This window comes from Phyllostomus hastatus, unplaced genomic scaffold, assembly GCF_019186645.2.
Source record: "Phyllostomus hastatus isolate PE091 unplaced genomic scaffold, TTU_PhHast_1.1 phas_contig_840, whole genome shotgun sequence".
Classification (NCBI taxonomy): Eukaryota; Metazoa; Chordata; class Mammalia; order Chiroptera; family Phyllostomidae; genus Phyllostomus; species Phyllostomus hastatus.
The window spans coordinates 279972-301291 of NW_025333970.1; the positions used below are offsets into that span (position 1 = coordinate 279972).

General features: G+C 44.7%; 2 protein-coding genes across 3 annotated transcripts; both read left to right on the forward strand.

The window, feature by feature from the left end:
- Positions 1-678: 678 nt before the first annotated feature.
- On the forward strand, positions 679-2017 carry NKAPL (NFKB activating protein like). The gene has a single exon (XM_045850702.1). The coding sequence runs from the start codon at positions 750-752 to the stop codon at positions 1923-1925; it is 1176 nt and encodes a 391-aa protein (XP_045706658.1). The 5' UTR covers positions 679-749; the 3' UTR covers positions 1926-2017.
- Positions 2018-10456: 8439 nt separating this feature from the next.
- On the forward strand, positions 10457-20924 carry ZSCAN26 (zinc finger and SCAN domain containing 26). Of its 2 annotated transcripts, XM_045850698.1 has the most exons (6): positions 10457-10735; positions 14472-14670; positions 14789-14913; positions 16330-16820; positions 17093-17210; positions 18950-20924. In XM_045850698.1, the coding sequence occupies exons 4-6, from the start codon at positions 16395-16397 to the stop codon at positions 19834-19836; spliced, it is 1431 nt and encodes a 476-aa protein (XP_045706654.1). In that variant the 5' UTR covers positions 10457-10735; positions 14472-14670; positions 14789-14913; positions 16330-16394; the 3' UTR covers positions 19837-20924. The 2 variants fall into 2 exon arrangements, with proteins under 2 accessions (XP_045706654.1, XP_045706655.1); XM_045850699.1 differs by lacking the exon at positions 14472-14670.
- Positions 20925-21320: the final 396 nt, after the last annotated feature.

Consider the following 21320-nt stretch of genomic DNA (forward strand, 5'->3'; position numbering starts at 1 on the left):
GAGGTCTGAGCAAGAAGACATACAAGAAGGATCCATGAATTAGGTAAATGAACTTAACACATTAGGGACCACAGTAGTGAACAAAGTGTGTAGGGAAAGTTCTTCCAAAACCACAATGTTTCTGAAAAAATTAGCGATAGAGACATCTACAAGACGCAGTTGGATGCATCCCTGATTCTGGGTAGAAAGTCTGTGAATTTAAGAATAAAATCATGACTCTGGCCCTAACTAAGCTAAGAGGTTGAGTTCAAATTTTGATTCCAAAAGAAGTCCTGGAGGAGCGAGTGGGGTCGGGAGTCGTTCCTGAACCGAAGTCCGCCGCGCGGCTGGTGCGCACGCTCCTCTCGGCGGCCGCCCGAGGCGAAGGGCCGGAAGTGGCTACGCGAGGAGCGAAGGGCAGGTTACAGAGGGGAGAGGGCGAAAACCTAAGAGGGATGCTCCCACACGGAGGGGTTCATTGGTGTGAATTCGCCTTCTTGGGTTCCCGCGGGGCTCGGGTTGGGCGACGTAAACCCCAAACACAGGCGCGGCCGTGCCCGTGACCTACTCGAGGAAAAAACCCTCCGACTTCCTTGGCCCTCAAGCGGTCGGGGCTTTGCCTGGTAAGCGGCCGGAAGTGGCCGGAAGCGACCGGAAGCGGAAGCGGGACTGCGGCTGGCGCGTCTGCGCGAGCGGGAGTCTTTGCCCGCCACGTTCCTTGTGATAACGGCCTCGCGTTGACCAGTTGGTCACCTGTGAAAGCGCGGCCCATGGCGCCAGTGTCCCGTTCTCGCTCTCCCGAGGACACCCCGGACTCCCAGAGACGGCGACGCAGCTCGCCGGGAAGCAGCAGTTCCCTCTCTCAGACCCGCGGCCGTGAGATCCTCGGGCCTCCGTGCGGTAGGTCGGCCGGCGCTCCTTACCTCCGCAGTGGCTCCGGGTCTCAAGAGCCCCCTGTGCTGCACAACTACGCTTTCTCGTCCGCTTCCTCCACGTACTGCGGAGGAGACCGGTACCATCACCGCAATCTCGCGGGCGACCGGCAGTGGGCGGAGCACTACGACGTGAAGGAGAGCTACCGGCAGAGGCGGCTGAAAGAGAGGGAAAGGATCGGGGAGCTGGGAGCTCCTGAGGTGTGGGGCCTGTCTCCGAAGTACCCAGAGCCGGATTCTGATGAACACAGCCCAGTTGAAGGTGAAGATGTGAAAACTCAGAAGGTCAGCAGCAGTTCAGATTCCAGCTCCGAAAAAAAAAGGAAAAAGAAGGCCAGTCATTCAAAAAACAAGAAAAGAAAGAAAAAGTCCAAAAGAAAATATAAGAAATATTATGGTAATAGTGACAGTAATTCAGACTCTGACACTAATTGTAGCTCTGATGAAGGGAAAAAGAGAGCCAAGAAAGCCAAGAACAAAGAAAAGAAAAAGAAACACAGAGGCGGAAATTGCAAGAAAAAGAAGAGTAAAAAGACTGGGAAAGAACCGAATGACTCAAGTTATAAAGATTGTGAAGGGGAGCTGCCAGAAGATAACTGGTTTGAGCACTCAGATATTACAGATACCATGGATCTCATCGGTCCAGAAGCACCTGCAATTCATACCTCGCAAGATGAGAAGCCTTTGAACTATGGCCATGCTCTGCTCCCAGGTGAAGGCGCAGCCATGGCAGAGTATGTGAAAGCTGGAAAGCGGATCCCACGAAGAGGTGAAATTGGGCTGACAAGTGAAGAAATTGCTTCATTTGAATGCTCAGGCTATGTTATGAGTGGCAGCAGGCATCGCAGAATGGAGGCTGTACGACTGCGTAAAGAGAACCAGATCTACAGTGCAGATGAGAAGAGGGCCCTCGCATCCTTTAACCAAGAAGAGAGGCGGAAGAGAGAAAATAATATTCTGGCCAGTTTCAGAGAGATGGTGTACAGAAAGACAAAAGGGAAAGATGACAAATAAGACTTTTGTTCTATAGCAAGACTTTGAACAACAATTTTCTATGACGAAAGTAGTATTTAAAGGCTTTATGGTGCTACTGTACCTATGTTAATAAATTGTTGAAGGAAACCCTGCTTTTTGAGATCTCTTTAGCAATTTTTTATTTCAATTTAAAAAGTATTATGTGACCATGGTTTTAAACATATTCAAACACTACAGGAGAGTCAGGAAAATGTGTCTTCACTGAAGTCCCTGATCCTTCTCCCTAAAGTAATCAATCTCTCAATCTCTCCCTCCTGCCCCCCTCGGTGTATTCTATACCTGTCCATGAGTTCTTTGTACATACAGGCATAATGTTGCAGAAAAAAGGTTGGAGCTAATAACCCAAAGGGGTTTTGTTTCTCTTGTTGCCCTGACTGCTGTCTGTGAAGGTTTCATTTATTTGCCCCAAGGGGAACCAGAAAAACTCCACAAAGAAGAAAGGATTCAATCAATTGTATATTTTTAGTTGCATTTAACAGACTGAGTTTTTAAAAATAGAGGTTTGCTGACATACAACCGAAGTGCGGCAGGACAGTTTTCCTGCATGGCTATAATAGGACATTGGCTTCTTTCCTCTTTGTTCTCTATGAATCATTTCCCTCTTCAGGCTGGTTTCTCTCAGAAGAAAAGGTCAGCAAAAGCACCTCAGTTAGGTTATATATTTCCTGGTCCACCTCTAAAAATATAAAACTTTTTTTGTTTTGGCATTGCAAACAATCCTGAGATTCATCCTAATTGGATTAGGTTAGGTCACATGCCCATCATAAAAAAAAAATGTTGCTGCCAGGGAAATAGAAAATAGCTTATTTCTGGAGCTGTTGGTTTCATCTGTTTATGGGCTATGTGGGGAAGGAAAGGATTCCTAAATGAAAATCAGGGTAACATTGGGAAGGGGGATAGGCAACCAATAAGTGCCCACTACAATTTTGAATAATTTCTAAATATATTTTATTGGTTATGCTATTATAGTCCCATTTTTTTATCTCTCTTGTGCCCCTCCGCCCTCATCTCCCCTCCCACCAGCATTCCTTCCCCTTAGTTCATGTCCATGGATCATACATATCAGGTCTTTGCCTTCTCCATTTCCTATACTATTCTTTTTAAAAAATATTTTATTGACTATACTATTACAGTTGTCCTTTTTTCTCCCTTTTATTCTCCTCTGCCCTGCACCCTCTGTCCCACCAGCATTCCCCCCCCCCCCTTAGCTCATATTCGTGGGCCATACAAACAAGTTCTTTGGCTTCTCCACTTCCCATACTGTTCTTAACCCCCCTGCCTATTTTGTACCTATCATTTATGCTTTTTATTCTCTGTACCTTTCCCCCATTCTCCCCCTCTAATAGCCCTCCATGTGATCTCCATTTCTGTGATTCTGTTCCTGTTCTAGTTGTTTGCTTAGTTTCTTTTTGGTTTTGTGTTTAGTTTCAGTTGTTGATAGTTGTTAGTTTGTTGTCATTTTACTGTTCATAATTTTAATCATTTCCTTTTTCTTAGATAAGTCCCTTTAACATTTCATATAGTAAGGGCTTGGTGATGATGAACTCCTTTAACTTGACCTTATTTGGGAAGCACTTTATCTGCCCTCCTATTCTAAATGATAGCTTTGCTGGATAGAGTAATCTTGGATGTAGGTCCTTGCCTTTCATGACTTGGAATACTTTCCAGCCACTTCTTGCCTGTAAGGTTTCTTTTGAGAAATCAGCTGATAGTCTTATGAGAACTCCTTTGTGGGTAACTGTCTCCTTTTCTCTTGCTGCTTTTAATTCTCTCCTTATCTTTAATCTTTGATAACTTAATGATGGTGTGTCTTGGCGTGTGCTTCCTTGGGCCTAACTTCTTTGGAACTCTGAGCGTCCTGGACTTCTGCAAGTGTATTTCCTTTGCCAGATAAGGGAAGTTCTTCATTATTTTTTCAAATAAGTTTTCAATTTCTTGCTCTTCCCCTTCTCCTTCTGGCACCCCTATGATTCAGATGTTGGAACGTTTAAAGTTGCCCCGGAGTTTCCTAAGCCTACCTCATTTTTTTTTATTCTTGTTTCTTCATTCTGTTCTGATTGAATGTTTATTTCTTCCTTCTGCTCCAAACTGTTGATTCGAGTCCCGGTTTCCTTCACATCACTGTTGGTTCCCTGTACATTTTCCTTTATTTCACTTTGCATAGCCTTCATTTCTTCCTCCATTTTGTGACCATACTCAACCATTTCTATGAGCATCTTGATTACCAGTGTTTTGAACTGTGCATCTGATAGGTTGGCTATCTCTTCATTGCTTAGTTCTATTTTTTGAACTTTGATTTGTTCTTTCATTTGGGCCATATTTCTTTGTCTTGGCAAAGAAATTGCCATTATAAGGTGCAGAGCCTTAGGTATTTGCCACGGTGGGGCAACCCACCTCAATGCATTTTGGTGCTGTATGTGGGGAAGGGTTCCAGAGGGAATGATGCCACTTTCTCAGCTCTCCAGTGGCTTTCAGTCACTTCTCTGCTACCTACAAGCAAATTGGGCCTTTCTGGTGCTGATTTGAAGGTAGGTAGGTGGGTTTGTGTACATTCTAGGACCCTAGGGGTCTCTCCAATGAACTCTCCTGTGAGGCTGGGAGTTTCTCCTGCTGCTGCAGCCCCCACAGGTTTTTTCAGTCAGAGGTTTTGAGACTTTATTTCTCCTCTTTGGAACCCTGGGTTGCTTTGTCTGTCTGGCTCCCCAGTTGTTCGTCCTGGTTCATCTGCATGCAAATGTGGGACCACCCACTCCACTAGCCACCACCTCACCCAGTCCTCCAGCTACCACCTTGCCACGAGTCCTCTCCATTCCAGCTGCCTCTCTCTGCCCCTCCTACCAGTCTGGATGGATGCTCCTTCTTTAACTCCCTGGTTTTCAGACTTTCATACAGTTTGATTTTCTGGTAGTTCTGGTTATTTTTTATTTTTAAATTTGTTGTCCTTCTTTTGGTTGTGTGAGGAGGCAAAGTATATCTACTTATGCCTCCATCTTGGCCAGAAGTCTTGAATGTTTTTTTTTTTTAATAGAATACAGTACATGTGCTGAATGCCAAAATTTTCCTGCTGATTTGCTTTGACTATTAGAAGCCAGATAACATGATTGAAGGGGGCAAAGGGTTTATCCATAAAAATAGATAGGAAAGAGATAACATGAAGAATTAGAGTGTTTGTGTCTTCCAAAGAGTAGATTAGGTGCCACCTAAACAAGAAAAGAAAGGGGGAAAAGAGAGATGGTATAGCTCTGGCTGGTGTGGCTTAATGGGCTGAGCACCAGCCTGCAAATCAAGTTAGCTGGTTCAATTCCCAGTTAGGGAACATGCCTATGTTGCAGGCCAGGTCACCAGTTGGGGCACTCAAGAGGCAACTGTGTGAGAGGCAACCAGCAGTGTATCTTGCGCATCAAAGTTTCTCTCCCTCTCTTTCTCCCTCTCTTCCTCTCTCTCTAAAAATAAATAAATAAAATCTCAGAAGGCAGTTGGTAGAGCTCATGAGAAGAGGACCAGGTCTTGAGGGACCACATGGATAAGACAGTTAGAGATGCTGGCTCACACCAGTGCTGGGGAAGACTTTGGAGTGAGCTTCCCTTATATATAATCAATGGTAAGGTCTTTGTTGTCACCCAGTGACATTTGCCTTAACACTTGAGATTTCATTTGAATAATCAATTTTGCAAGGCTCGAGATCCTAGTAAGCCCCATAGTGCTGAAGGTGATAGGGGTGGTGTTCTAGAATTTGTCAGGGCAGAACTATGTGAAAAGGCAACTTTACCCCAAAATGTGACTTAACTCACCTATGACCACACTAGCTTCAGATTTACAAAAAAAAATTGTTGGGGAACACTGGTGAAAGCCACCTTGTTACATATGTACATTTCCATTTTTAGAAAGAAACTATACCACACTATACACATGAATATGCACCTTGTTTTGTTTTTTTAAGATTTATTTATTTATTTTTAGAGAGAAGGAAGGGAGGGAGAAAGACAGGGAGAGAAACACTAATGTATGGCTGCCTCTCACATGCCCCCACTGGGGACCTGGCCCACAACCCAGGCATGTGCCCCGACCGGGAATCAAACTGGTGGCCCCTTGGTTCGCAGCCCACACTCAATCCACTGAGCCACACCAGCCAGGGCTGCACCTTGTTTTTTTCACTGAACAATACGTCTTGGAGATGTTTTATATCAATGCATATAAACCTACTTTGTTCTTTGTAGTGACTTTATCATATTCTATTGTATGGAAGGACCATATTTTATATTGGATGTTTGTTTTCTATATTTTGTGATTACACGATACTGTATTGAAAATCTCTGTGTGTGTATAAGTGTAGTATCTGTAGTATATTCATCTAGAAATAGAATTATTGGGTCAGAAAGAACTCTTTGAGTATCTAATAATGGCCACCTAAAAGTGCAATCATGGAATGAAAAGGAAGATACTTCTATGGGCTAAGAACTAGGGCAGGTATTGGAGAGAAACCAAAGAACAACTTAGGCTTGATTCCTGCCATTATAGGATTTTACATATACTTTAAAAAGTGAGCAGACAAGTATAAACTGTAGTATATTATGAAGAAAGTAAGGGGCTGAAGATAGTAATAGGGGACATTTTTTGATAGAGTGGTCAGAAAAGTGTAGGAATGTCACAATCCAGCTGTATGTGCTTTTACATTTTAATAGATCTGCAACACTGCCTTCCAAATAAGATGAACCAGTTTATCTGCCTACAAAATTGTTCTTCTAAAACCTTTTGATATGTGCCAATCTGATAGGTGAAAATGGCATTTCATTTTTAATTTAATTTCTTTAATTAAAAGTAAAGTTGATATATGAATGTTTTGTAATTCTTTTTTGTGTATATGTAAACTACCCTCATTATAACCTTTGTCCATTTTCTTACTGGGTTGTTGATGTCTTCTTACTGGTCCTAAGAACTTTTCACATAATACATTAGACCTTTATCACATATCATGCATATATTCCCCCTCCTGTTTGACTTTTGAATTGCTTTTTCTGGGAGGCACTTGATCATATTGCTATTTAAGACCTAAAAATATTCCCTAACACTAGCCATACAATTCAATATATTTGTCTTTCTCACTTGGGAAAAAGCTGCAGCTAAGGAACCATGGCTTCTAAGTCAGCCAGGTTAAGGTTGGCTTATTCAAAAAGACAGAAGTTCTTTTTCTTTTTCAAAAAGACAGAAGTTCTCATGGCAAGATTTTGTGCTGTCATGATGGTTTAACTTGCTGTTTAATGTTGTTATTAGGACACTGGCCAGTAAATCTGCCTTAAGAGAGATGTGAAAGTTGGAATTTGTGGATTGCTTTGTCTCAAGAGAGCTAATAAGAGTTAGAACTACTATTTTTAAAAAAGTAGTTTTGCCCAAAGTACATGGCTATATGGGTTGTGGACTACAAAATAGCACAACAAAAATTTTGTGTTATGTTTAGTTTTCAGGAAACCATCAAAATCACTTTTTTACTAAATTCTGCTCAAGGAGGAAATTGAACAGAATAAATAGTTTTTCTTAACCACAAAAGTTACACTGATCTTTAGTCAGTGCTGAGACACAGCCCAAGAAAGTAAACTATTGAGGCTACTGCTAGTTAATTTAAAATTGAAAAATTTTATAAAACACCATTAAAATACTTATTTCATGACTTTATGGAATCATCTTTGATAATATTTCACAAAATATAAAACTCCCCCACAGGTGTAAGGGATCCAATGGGCATTTTCACGGTACTTTTTAAAAAGTTCTGTAACACAGGGAAGGTATTTCTTATAACTCTTAGGGAGTGAACAGCTTAGGAAGTGAGAAATATATTTGGCAATATTGCTATCATTTTATTTTTAACAAATTCAGCTGGATTTTTATAAGAACACTTGTAAGAATTTCACCATCAAGCGTGAGGGAGGCTTTTGGTTTCAGATGTATTTCTTTCTTTTCTGCCATATAAAGGGAGTGTCCATCTATTTCTATTTTATTAGGATTTTCCCTTATTAATCAGAAATGCATGTTGAATTTTATCAAATGACTTTTTAGCATTTGTGGAAATAATATGATTTTTATTAGCCTACTAATATGATGATTTAAAGTACAGATTTCTTAATATTAAACTATGGTTTAAGTTTATTAGATTCATTTGGGGCTTTTGATTATTTAGAATAATCACTGGCCACATCATTTTCTATTTCAAAAATCAGAATAATGTATAAGGTCTTCCTGTATGAACGGAATTGGAGAGAATGGCAGAAAGTGTCGTTACAAAACGATAACTAACTCTGCATAACCACAGGGTAGCGTGAGTTGCATTGCAATAGTGCCTCTACTTAAATGCAGAAAAGAAAGCCTATGTTTTGAGTATCACCATTTTGTTTATTAAAAATGGGAATACTCCTAAAATATGGAAACCTCCACTTTGAAAATTGATTTGTATTAGTAGTGATATTTGCTCTCTCCTGGCAAAAATGGTAATTTGATCTATTTTCACCTTATCTAACCCTATCCCTTCCAAAAGACACAGACTATTTAAATTAAATTTGCACATTTTGAATTGTTTTTAAAAACCCCTCTTTGTTAAACTGTATTAAGTGTTTTTATTTTCATGGGATGCCCAATGCAATGCAAATAAATCAAAGCCTTCATAATATGAATGACATTTAAGACACCAGCCATGGCACAGACTTTGAAAGGGGAAGTAAATAAATTAGTATAGATTTACTTCCTTTTTAAATTAAATTTTATGTTTATCTCATATATTTTTGGGAGGGATGTCCTTCTTTAGAAAAAAAGAAAATCAGATATTTTTCCCTTTAAGACAGAATATTAAATTCTAATTAGTAAAATATTTGCATTGACTGGATTTGTTAGCCTAAGGAAAAGTTTTAAAGTAAATATACTTAACTCTTACTTTTAAAATATATTTTCAAACTTTAGACAGTGAAAATGAAAAAGATAACTCTCCCTGTGATGACAAAATATTATTTGTGTTATTGTGGGGGGCGCCCCCCCTCCTGCCCCCAGCTGCCATGGATGAGAATAAGTCTACCAAGACAGGACCTGCTTAGGGAGGAAATGTGGCCCATCTCTCAAAGGAGAGGGGCCAGGAGCCTGTTCCTCAATGGGCTTTTATTGGGTTCAATTTGCATGGGAATACAGGTAAAGCTCATCAATCATTGTCAGGCAGTAAGGATCAAACAGTACATAACATACAAAGAACTATGAAGGCTTACTCTGAGTCAGGGACAGTTAGCTGAAAGGCTATAAACTCTGGGAAACAAACTCATCTCATGCTTGGACCCTTATCAGAAAATTGAGGGCATTCTTAGCAAAGCCGGTTCCACAGGATTTTAAGAATTCTTTCTTAGAACTGATCTCCGGGAAACCCCCTGTTTCTGCCCAGGGCTGCACCACCCTCCGCCCTCTGTCTTTGTTTCAGGGTTAAGTCAGGAGGGGGAAGTAAGGTAGCCAAGAGATTAGGAGACTTCTTGCAGACACAATGAGGACTCAGGCTATGTCAAAGCTGAGGGGTGAGGGTCCATCACCCCCTTTTTCTATAGCCCCTCCAAGTCCTTCCCTTGGCAAACTTGCCTATCTTAGGTAGTCCCTCCCTTGAGGAATCTTACCTGTCATTGGCTAACCAGTCATCTGCCTGGGGCCCAGCAGGGTTAAGTAAAAGGGGGGCAGAGGTGGTGCCCCAGCCAGGAAGATAAGCTTTGTCTCTTAGTGACTTATGGTCCCAAGGTCTCTTTACTCAGCCTTAGCCATGGGGGGTTTACAGCTTCTGAAACTAGGCAGGGTGGTTCCCAACATGTTATCATTTCAATGCTTGAAATATTGAATAAATTACATCATAAAATGGTTAGTATGATATTTAATGAGGTTTCAAAACTGTCTAACAATTAAAGTTTGTTCATATTTTAAAGGATTTATTCTGTTCAAAGACTATAAAAATACGGTTTGTCATAAGGTAGGCAAAAGAGGAAATACTTGTTTTCTTCAAATTTTTGGAGAGAACTTATTTTGGCAAATTGATTATTTGATGCTTATCCTCCCTCCTCCAAGCAACATTCATTGCAAAGCATTGATTATTCTCTCCCACAGTAATGTTATTACCTTAAACTTTTTCAATACAAACGTATGCTCATTGTTCAGTGTAATTTTCAAAATACTTTGACAGTTATTTTTGCCACTGGGTTTGGTGGCTTTTTAAACTGGGGAGAAATGGTAAACCACGTGTCTGTGTTTTAATAACGTGAGTGATGCTGGGCTGTTTGTGATAATAGTAAACTAGCTGGCTTGATTCTACATGAATAAAATAAATTTCGGCTTGAAAATGAAAACTCACCTAAGGCCGCGTCTACACGCGCTTCCAACCTCTCCGCCTCCCCCGCCCACCCGCCCAGCGCCCGCAGCGGCCGCAGCGCCCGCAGCCCTCCGCTGACGCAGGACACCAACGAGCCACAGTCCTCCTGCGTCCCTAGAGCGGCGTTCCGAGAACACTGATGTCCTGAATCTCAGCTGGTCTGGGTGAGTGTTGGACTCCTCCGGCGGGTCGCTGCCGGGTAGCAGGCGACCCTGCTCCAGGCTGGGGAGGAACCGCGGCCCGGGGCGTGCGAGCAGCGCGTTCCCTACGGGCGCTGAGAAGCCTTCGTGACGGAGGGGCCGTGCGGACCGGTGGTCCTGGGCCTGTAAGGCGGTGGAGCTGTGGATGTTGTTCAGTGGACGCCGTGGTCGGCTGCAGCTTTCCGGGAGTTGAGTGCGATTTCACACGGGTTAAGGTAAGTCATAGAAGGTAATATTTGAGCAGAAACCTGAAGGAGCTGAGAAGACCTACGTGGCTTTTGGGGGTCGCAGCTTTCTAGGCAGAGGGAACGCCCAGGGCTAAGGCTCCAAAGCGGGAGCCTGGTTGACACATTCGAGGAAGTGTAGGGAGACCGGAGCGACCAGGGCGAGGTTTGCGGAGGATGGGTGCAGAGATCCGGGGTGCGGGGAGGCATTGTATTGGTCCTTTCTTGGTGTGAAAAGAATTTTTGGAAAATTTTGAGCAGAGGAGAAACACCTGATTTATCTTTTAAAGCCTCTATAGCTGGACAAAAGGGGAATCAGGGGAACTGAAAAGTTAGGAGATTATTGCAAGTAATTCAGGTGGGAGTAAAAGGTGTCCTGGACTAGTGTTGTGGAAGATGCGGTTGGAAGTGCTCAGAGGAATGATCTACTTTGAAGGTAGAGCCAACAGGGTTTGCTTTTGGATCAGATGTGGGTCGTGTGAGTATGACAGAAGACAGAGATAAATTTCAGGTTTTCTGCCTGTGGCTGCAAGAGATATTGGAGGAAAGACCTGAGGTTCAGCTTTGAGACCTTGATTATGTCATTTAAGTCTTTAACTCTCACTGTCTGGGTTTTCTTCTCTCTACAGTGAAGGTGGTAATAGTGTCTTCGTGATAGGGTTGCATTAATGCATGTAAAGCACGTATACAGTTTTGCTGGCTTACTGTTTTACTATCCTGAGACATGAAGAGTGAACTAATAAGAAGAAAATTGGAAGATTGGAAATGTTCCAGGCAGAGGAGTGAGAGCGGAAAGGACCCAAGAGCAGGAAAGGGTACTGCAAGTTTGAGAGACTGAAAGTTCATTACATCATAAGGAAATTTTAATCCTATTAGATGTTTTGAACTTGATCCTGAGAATAATGAGCCATTACATGTAATATGCACAGCAAAGACCTAATCGTACTTTCCCTTTAGGAAGATCACTGACTGTAGTGAGAAAGCCATTTGCAGTAGTCGGGTAGGAGAAGACCGTGGCAAAAAGGATGAAGAGAAGTGGGTGGTTTGGGAGATGTTTAGGTATACTCAGTAGAACTTGATTGCCCCAATATATAGTATATGAAAGGGGGCTGGAAAGGTCAGCTTTCAAATTGTCTGTTATACATTGTGTTAGATATATGCAATCACATCATAGAAACAAGCCACCACTAATTCACTATTCTACACTGCATATCTCTGTTACCCAGGTTCTCTAGAGAAGCAGAACCAATAGCAATATATAGATATAGAAATACACATAGAAGAAGATTTATTATAAGGGATTGGCTCACACAGTAATGGAGGCTGGCAAGTTCCAAGGTCTGCAAAGTGAGTCGGCAAGCTGCAGGCTCAGGAGAGCTGGTGATTAAGTTCCTGGCTGAGTCCAAAGGCCTGAGAACCAGGAGATTCAATGATGTAGTTACAGTCGGAAGGCCAGCAGATTCAAGACCCAGGAAGCGCCGATGTTTCTGGTCAAGTTCAAAGGCAGAAAGAAAGCTGATGTTCCAGTTTGAATCTTGTCAGGCAGGAAGAAATCTCTCTTACTTGGGGGAGAGTCTGCTGGTTGTTTTTTTTTTTTTTTTTACTTCTTTTTTTCATTCAGATCTTCAACTGATTAGATTGAGGGTGCCCACATTATGGAGGATAGTCTGCTTCAGTCAGTTGACTGATTTAAATATTAATCTCATTCAAAAACTCCCAGAAAAATGTCTGGACCCCGTGGCCTAGTAAAAGTTTTTAGATAAAAGTAACCATCACAATATCAAACTTTTATTTCTGGCTAATAACTATCACTCATCACTTTCTTGGACTTTTTCACTTCCATTTAGAATAGTAGTATTTGGCAGGGGGAAGAATAGTAGGATTTAGCTTTTTAAATTTTAAGTTCATTTTTGACACAGAAAAGCATACACCAACTGGGAGTGTTTGTATGTGCACATCCAGGAATGTACAACCACAAGCTGCATTCAGAGCCTAGCCAGGCACAGCCACTAACTGAGTAAGCCCCCGTGCATGCTGGTTCAAAGGCAAGTGTCAGCTGCCGGCACGTGCGACTCCACAGATCCTTCCAGTCACTTTAGGAGAACTCCAGATCAAGAATGCAAAGACCCCATACACCAACAGCTTGCTCCAAAGGACAATGGTGACACGTTGGGTTTGAGAAGTTTCTACAAGATATCCAGGTGCCAGGTGACCAGAAGAAAATTTGGATGTGGCACTCTTGAGTTACCTGGGCTGGACAATAAGGAAATCTTTGGATAAAGATAGTAATCAAGTTACAAACACACCTGTCCTCTCCATTCCCCCTTCCTAGCTTCTGCCCCATTTTAACCTTCCATAAAATGTCATATTTTTTGAAAAAGCAATTTTTGCCCATTGTTTTCATGTTCCCATTTTCCTGTGGCAGGCTGACTGCTCAGCCTAACCCACAACCTGAATTGCCTTCTCAGAAGTCAGTGACCTCTGTGTTTTTGTTGTTGTTTGTCTTGTTTTTTTTTAAACTGCTTTATTAACTTCATAATATGTAATGAGCATCTTTCCATGCCATAGGTAAAACTCACCTTCTGACAGAAACTTACAAATTGGTCCAGACGCAGTATTTAGCTAGAAGCTTGTAATGGGAGATTCAGAGGAAACAAGTAACACCAGAAGGTTTACAAGGCATGTCATGAACATGTCAAGTTTAGGGAGCAGGTGTGTCCCCTTTTAACTTTAGGGAAAACATCAGGATTCAAGGCGCAAAGCGGAACTTGCGAAGGTCGTGGTGAGGGGGATCAGTGCTGACTGCCCGTAGACTCTGCTCTCCCTCAGAGTTTCAGTCAGCTGTCTCATCGCCCCACCCTTACCACTGCTCTTGTCTCGTCCTTGCCTGTGGCCGCCTTACATGGAACCACCTACGAAGTCCTCCAGGCTCACAACATTCACCAGCTTCCAAGCAGAGGGCCCAGGGCTCTCCTTCATTAGCATCTGGCTCCTTTTCATCCATTTTTTTCCTGGCATTTTCCATGTTGAGATTTTTTACTGCTTGTTCCTCTTCGGATGCCATTGCTCCTACCCCATCCTTGCTGTCTGCTACTCCCGGTTCTCGCCACGAGTGCACCGCCACAATACTTGGACCCACAGATCTGCTCCCCTTCCCTCCTCCTCCTCCTGTTGGGCCACCACCTCCTACTCAGGGCCACCGCAAGCAGGACCTGAGAAGGGTGCAAGTGACCGCTGGGCCTGATTTGTGTTTTTTAATTGATTGCATGTGTCAGGTCCTAGACTCATCTACCTTCCTGTGACATTTCGCACTCCTGAGCACTGTGTTTTCATAGAACCCCAGTTACAAATCGGTGAATTTGTGTCCTTTACAATTATCATCTCATTCACCTCAAAACATCTCTGAACTAGGTGTTACCTTCATCTTTCAGGTGAGTAAACTAAGTCTCCAAGAGGATAAGGAACTTGTCCCAGGTCACTGCTGGCAAGTGACAGGGCTGGATCGGAACATGTACAGAAATGGCTCCCCCTGGCCTTCCGGACACTGTTCCTTCTCACCTCTCTTCTGTGTCATCGGAGTTTCCTGGGTTCCAGCCACCACTAACTGTTGCGTCGCCCTGAATCTGCCAGGCTTTCTTTCCCCAGCAGCTCTGTGCTCAGCCTTGGCTCTGACTGAAAAAACCCATTCTCTGTTTTCTTGCCTGCTTCGCCTTCACTTGTCTTTTAGGACTCAGAAGGACCTGCCTCCAGGAAGGAGCCTCACCACCGTGCCCCACTGATACCCTGTGCGTCCCTCCGCTGTAGCCCTGCGTGCGCTGCTTTGTGGCCTCTTGAGAAGCAGAGAACAGTGGAGGCAGGGAGCTGGGTCCCTCTCTGTGTTTCTGGCCACTGAGGGTCTAGCGCATAGTAGACGGTCAGCAAGGGAGGTGAGCTGTGAAGACCATATCCTTGTAGTTAATCCTGGTATTGGCTTTAATGAACATGTAAGCAGTTTTGTTTTGTGTCTTTTGCCCCTTAATGTTTTGAGACTTTTCAAATCTACAGAACAGTTGAGAGAACAGCACAGTTGGTACTGTGGCCCCTCGTGCAGCAGCCGTGGTGAACTGCCCGCTGTGTGTGCTCGCTCACTGTGCACACGAACACACACTGCCCTCCTGTAACACCTGAAAGTAAGTTTCAGCATCATCTCCTGAGAATAAGGATATGACCATAAAACGTTCATCTCAACTGAGCAAATTTTCAGTCGGCACCTAGAAACTTTTTCTGTAAAGGGCCCGTCAGTAAATGTTTTCAGCGTTGCAGGTGAGATGATCTCTGTGGAAGCCACTTAGTCCTGCCAGTGTTGCGCAAACGCAGCTGGAACGAGACTGGAACAAGTGGGCCAGTGGGCGCGGAATTCCAGTAAAACCTCGGGCCAACAACGGGCTCTGGGCTCCATTCGGTTCTTTGGGCCATAGTTTGCTTATTTAGGTTTCTGAGTTCTTCAAACCATAATGTTGGTATGTTTTTAAAACTCCAGCCAGTTTTATACATTGCATTTTGCTATGTTGCTTTAATCTAGACCAGGGGTGTCAAACTCATTTTTCACCAAGGGCCACATCAGCCTCGTGATTGCCTTCAAAGGACCAAATGTGATTTTAGGACTGTATAAATGTAACTACCCTTTAACTAGGGGCAAGGAGCTCCACGCTGCCTCTGGGTAGAAACAAAGTGGAGGCCCAGATTCAGCCTGCAGGCTTTGTGTTTGCTACCTGTGATCTAGACCCACACCTTGTTATTTTCGTGAAATTGATTGTTTTGAAGAGCTAATGCCTGTTATAGATGAACTGCATTCTGGATTCCTCTGAAAGTTTACTCATTATTAGATTCACATTAAACATTTTCAGTGATGATACTATGCAGGTGGGAAGGTATAAGGTCAGTTGTCTCACTGTTGGAGCTGCTAGATTCTATCACTACCTAAAGTGTGTGATGTCTCCATTTTTCCTTTTGTCATTAATAAGTGGTAAATATGGAAGGTCATTGAGACTGAAAATGCACCTCACCCCCCAACCCCCGCAGCCCTCCTCTGCTTTCACCCAGTGGCTCTACCCATTTGTGGTCCTTATGGAATCAATTATTTCACCAAGAGCTACAAAATAGGGAATTTTCAAATGTATTTTTCCTATGTCAGCTGGAAGTCTTGTGTAAAACAGAGTTTTTTCATTTTGTCTGTGTTCCTTTTTTAGGAATTAAAAAAAAATAAAGATTTTTAAATTTATTTTTAGAGAGAGGGGAAGGGAGGGAGAAAGGCAAGGAGATAAACATCAATGTGTGGCCACCTCTCAAGCGTCCCATGCTGGGGACCTGGCCCGCACCCCAGGTATGTGCCTTGACTGGGAATCAACAGGCCACCCTTTGGTTCCCAGGCCAGCACTAAATCCACTGAGCCACACCAGCCAGGGCTAGGGAATTTTTTCCAGCGGGAACAAAATGGATAGTAATTGTTGAAAATGTACCCGCCCGACACAGGGGTGTTGCTATTGCTCTTGTTCTCGTTGCTACTGCTATTACTATTTCTGTGATTCTTGCTATTAAATTTCCAGGACTGTCCCTGAGGAGATAGTCCAGAAGAAAGTTCTCCAAGACAGAGAGCAGTCTAAAGCTGGAGATGGCATCAGTATCGGTTGGTGCTTCTTCCCTGGCTCCTCTGAATCTGAAGAAGGATCCAGGAAGGCCAGTGAAGGACGGTCACCACGCTGCTAGGGAGCAGGGATTCAGACGTCCAGGAAATGGCACTGGCCTTGAACGGGAGCCGCTGTGCAGACAGTTCAGGCAGTTGCGGTATGAAGAGACCGCAGGACCTCGAGAGGCGCTGCGCCGGCTCCACGAGCTCTGCCGGCTGTGGCTGCGGCCGGAGACGCACAGCAAGGAGGAGATGCTGGAGCTGCTGGTGCTGGAGCAGTTCCTGCGCATCCTGCCCGCGGGGCTGCGCGCCCGGGTGCGGGAGCGGCGCCCGCAGAGCGGAGAAGAGGCTGTGGTTGTACTGGAGGACCTGCATCCAGAGCTGCGGGAAACTGGACAGCAGGTGGAAAAGGTAAGATGAGTGCTCTTTTTCAGGAAGGCTGGATTGGAGACCGGCTGGAGAGGTGGAAAGGAGCTGAGTAGTGGCATGAGAATTGCCGAGTCCTCTCAGTTTTCCTGTCAGTTGGGGCTGTTCGTTGCTGCAGGTTTCACCTTTTCTGTGCTGGGAGGAAACGTGCTTTTTGTTGCCCCTGTGCAGTTTCTCTTTGCTCTCTTTTCTAATGTTGGAGTACTCTTCTGAACAGCAGTTCTCTCCTGTACCCGCTTGTACCCAATTGTCCCTAGCACCTAGGACAGGCAGAGCAACAGCACGAGTGTGTGGAAGACACAGTGGCTCTGAATGCTGCGCAGGCCCAGCAGGTCAGACCTGAGCGAGCAGATCCGAAGCCTGAAACAGAACAAGGTAAGAAACAGACCGTCTTCCTGGGTGTGAGAAGCCTGCACAGCACCCCTGGCATTTTGTTCTTTGTTTTTGTTTGGAGTCAGGTTTATTGAGGTATAGTGTACACACTGCAAACCCACTCTTTGTAAGTGTAGAGTTCAGTGGGTTTCTCAAACAGGAAGTAATTACAGTTGTCTAATCACCACCATAATGAAGACGTGAGATTCTGTCACCCCTGACCTTTCACTTTGGTCCATTAACGCCGAAGCCTCCTGTGAGAGGGCTGCTTCCTCCCCACGGCACAGAACCCCAGCCCCACGCTGCGGGGCTCATTTCTTCCCACTGCCTTCCTGCCGCTGTGAGAGGCTTCTGTCTTTGGTTTCTAAATGTCACCTGGATTGGGGGGTGTTGTTGTTGTTGTTGTTGTTGTTGTTGTTTTGCTCTGCTATGTTTTCTTTGGCTCTGAAATAGATCTTTCTAATTTTTGTCCCTTTCATTTTCTTCTTTCCAGTCTGATACAAGCCCTGCTTGTCATCTCGGTACCTCTGTGGGAGCACTGTCTGCCCTTTCAACACATTCATTAATGTTGCTCCCTCCTTAAGTCCCTTCAGTTAATGAGTGATGTTATTCTTTCAACCTTTTTTTTTGATGTTTGAAAAATTCTGTAACGAAGAGTAAAATCAAGAAAAAAACCGCCACTTTCAGTACCTTCCAATGGCTGTTAACAAAGGCGTCATATGCATATTCCAGCATCTGCTGACCCCACAGCCAAGTAATGTCAACTAACAACCAGCGTGCTCCACTCTGCTGGGCTTCGAGCACCGACTGTCCTGTGTTTTGGGAAAACCCCTGTCCCCAGGCAGATTGGGACAGTGAGTCACCCTCTGTCCCATCCTGCCCAGCTGCATTTTGTTTCTCCCTGAGTCTTCCATCTGGAATGGCTGTTCCTCACTCTCCCTAAGCCCTACCCACCATCAGGACCTGGCCAAGATGCCACTTTCTTGGTCATTTCCTGCCTCCTCCAAGTCTGGGTGAGGTTCCCCACCAGGTGTTCTACTACCACAGAGTTGATCCCATTATAGTGTAGTTGCTGGTCGGCGTCTCCTTTTTTCCTGCCAGAAAAATCAGCAGGGCCTTTATTTTATTTCCTGAGCCTGTTACAGTTCCTGGCTTAGAGCCGGCAGTCAGTAAGTGTCTCCTTGGTGAATGGCTGGCATTGATTCCAAAGTCCTTCTTACCCACTGCCTCCTCTTTCAGTTTTGGATGTTGCTGCAAAGGTGTGCCTCTTCTGGAAAGTTTGAGGCATAATTTACATTTCTACACTTACACAGCTAGTAAAATAAACATTTACTCAACATTAAAATCGGCACCACATCCACTTTTCTTCATTTTCAGTTAAAAGGCCATCGCTTTCTTATTGGCCCAAGGTCCTCAGTGGGCCTTTCTTTTCCATTTTCCATGTGACAAGCCGTTTTCAAGAATACAGCCATTCTGTTTGAGACAGTCTGCCAGCGTGTGTGTGTGTGTGTGTGTGTGTGTGATACAATAAAATTCAAACCATGCGCTTCCTTCCCCAAAGGCAGCCACTGTTAACAATTTCTTCTGTGTCATTCCACGTGTAATCTCTACAAACACAAACAGCCACAATATTTCCACTTTGCACACGTGGCTGGATTTAAAATTTTTCCTACTAATTACAGATTTCTTTCCCCAGGCACCAAAAAAAAAAAGTCATTGTTGGCATATGTTTGATATTTCAGGTGAAGAGACAGTGACTGAAAATGAGATGTCAGCTACAGAGACAGACCCTTGTGGAGGGTCAGAATGGACTGGGAGAGTACCTGAGCCCGGGGAGCCGCATCGTGAGGGCTCTCGCTTGGAAAGGCAGCAGGCCAAGCCCAAGGGAAAAACCGACCGTAACCGCTCAGCAGGTGGGGAGAGATTCCTCCAGTGCTCAGACCTGGCTGGACATGAAGGTATGCGCAGCGCAGGAAGGCTCTGTGGATCCAGTCCTCCCGGGCATCAGAAAATCCGCTCTAGAGAGAAAAGCCATCAGTGTCATGAGTGTGGGAAAGCCTTTCAGAGAAGCTCACACCTTGTCAGACATCAGAAAATCCATCTTGGTGAGAAGCCTTATCAGTGCAAGGAGTGTGGGAAAGTGTTTAGCCAGAACGCAGGCCTTTTGGAGCATCTTAGAATCCATACTGGAGAGAAACCTTTTCTCTGTATCCACTGTGGGAAGAGCTTCAGGCGCAGCTCTCACCTGAACCGGCACCAGAGGATTCACAGTCAGGAGGAGCCCTGTGAGTGCAGGGAGTGTGGGAAGACCTTTAGCCAGGCCCTGCTCCTCACCCACCATCAGAGAACCCACAGCCACGCCCGGGGCCACCAGTGTCACGCATGCGGGAAGGCCTTCAGCTTAACCTCAGACCTTATTCGACATCACAGGATTCACACTGGAGAAAAACCTTTCACGTGCAACATATGCCAGAAAGCCTTCCGACTAAACTCCCACCTTGCTCAGCACATGCGGATCCACAATGAAGAAAAACCCTATGAGTGCAGTGAGTGCGGAGAAGCCTTCAGGCAGAGGTCAGGCCTTTCTCAACATCGGAGATACCACCACAAAGACAGACCGGCTCACTGAAGTGCCCTCCCGCCATGGGGTGTCTGAGATAGAACATGAACAAGCAAGCCGCATCTTAGGAGAATTCCCTCTAGCCAGTCCTGGCATCAGAGGATCCTTGGGGTTGGCGGGGGGTGGACTTGGAGGCTATCTGCCCCCACTCTTCCTCCTTTCTTTTCCTTGAAGTCAGCTTTGTGCTACGATAACTGACCAGGATGGCACTGGGGGGTCAGAGTGGAAAGCCTCTTTGACAGCAGGACTTCTCAGAGCCTTTGACCTGGTGCAGACGTGGTGATGCGTCTCCAGGTAGCAGGGAACCTCATGACTGAGTGAGGGCTTTGAAGCTAGCAGCAATTCAGGTATCCACAGATGTACAGGCTGAAGCAGGACAAGAGCAGATGGATATTTTTTTGCACATGCTATAGCAAGAGACTCCTATAAAATAAAACAGGTGTCTTACAGTGCAAGTTAATGGTGACTGTGCCCCCCAGTGGCTTTACTAACCCCCACTCCTCCCACCCCCAACCAGCAGAGACATTTTGGAAAGCCAAGATCCCCTAATTTTGCCATTCCACACCCCCATCCCTGCCATGACATCTCATTGGTTCAAGTTAGAAATTAAACTGCAGAAAAGATTCCTGAGTGATTTGAATGAACTGTGTTGAATTCATGTAGTTGCTGTCCCTCTTCATAACTCCAGTGCAGGGTAGCAACTGCCGCCTAGACAATTGAGTAAATGTCCGATGCAATTTTTAAGTTTTGCTTGTTCTGAAAGTCTTTGAAAGTCAAATAATGAAAAGTTGGCTTGGAGATTATGATCTCTATGTTGTGAACACAACAACGTCATCGTCACGGTGAACAGCATTAAGCGTAGGGGACTCCACTTCCAGACACATCACTTGTTGAGTAATAGGAGCTGCCTGAGCTCTGCTGTCTGGAAGAGGCTTCACACTCTGCCATGGAGTGGGAAGATTGGTTAAGCATCATGGTTTTCTAAGGATCTGGTTCTGCATATGGTTGAAAGACAAAAAGAGTAGGAGTGAGCTCTGGCTAGTGTGGCTCAGTGGACTGGGCACCAGCCTGGGAAGCAGGGGTCACTGGTTCAGTCCCTGGCCAGGACACAGCCTGGGTTGCGGGCTGGGTCCCCAGTGGCGGGCACGTGGGAGGCAACACACTGGTGTTTTTCTCTCCCTTTCTCCCTTCCCCTCTAAAAACGAGTAAATATTTTTTAAAAGGTAGGAATGACTTAATCAAAGTCTGTTTTTCTCCTAAATAAGAGAGGCTGGAGACTAGCAGTCCAGGATGGCAAGGTGGTTCAGTGATGTTACTGGGGCCCCTGGCCTCTGCTTTCCTGCACCACCATCCTGGTACATGCTGTGGATCCTTACAGTCACCACATGACCCTCAGTGGCTGCTCTAGCTCCAGCCATCACATACAAAACGTGGACACAAGGCAGAAGGACAAAAAGAAGCGCCTCCAAAATCTGCCAGCTCCCTGTGAGCAG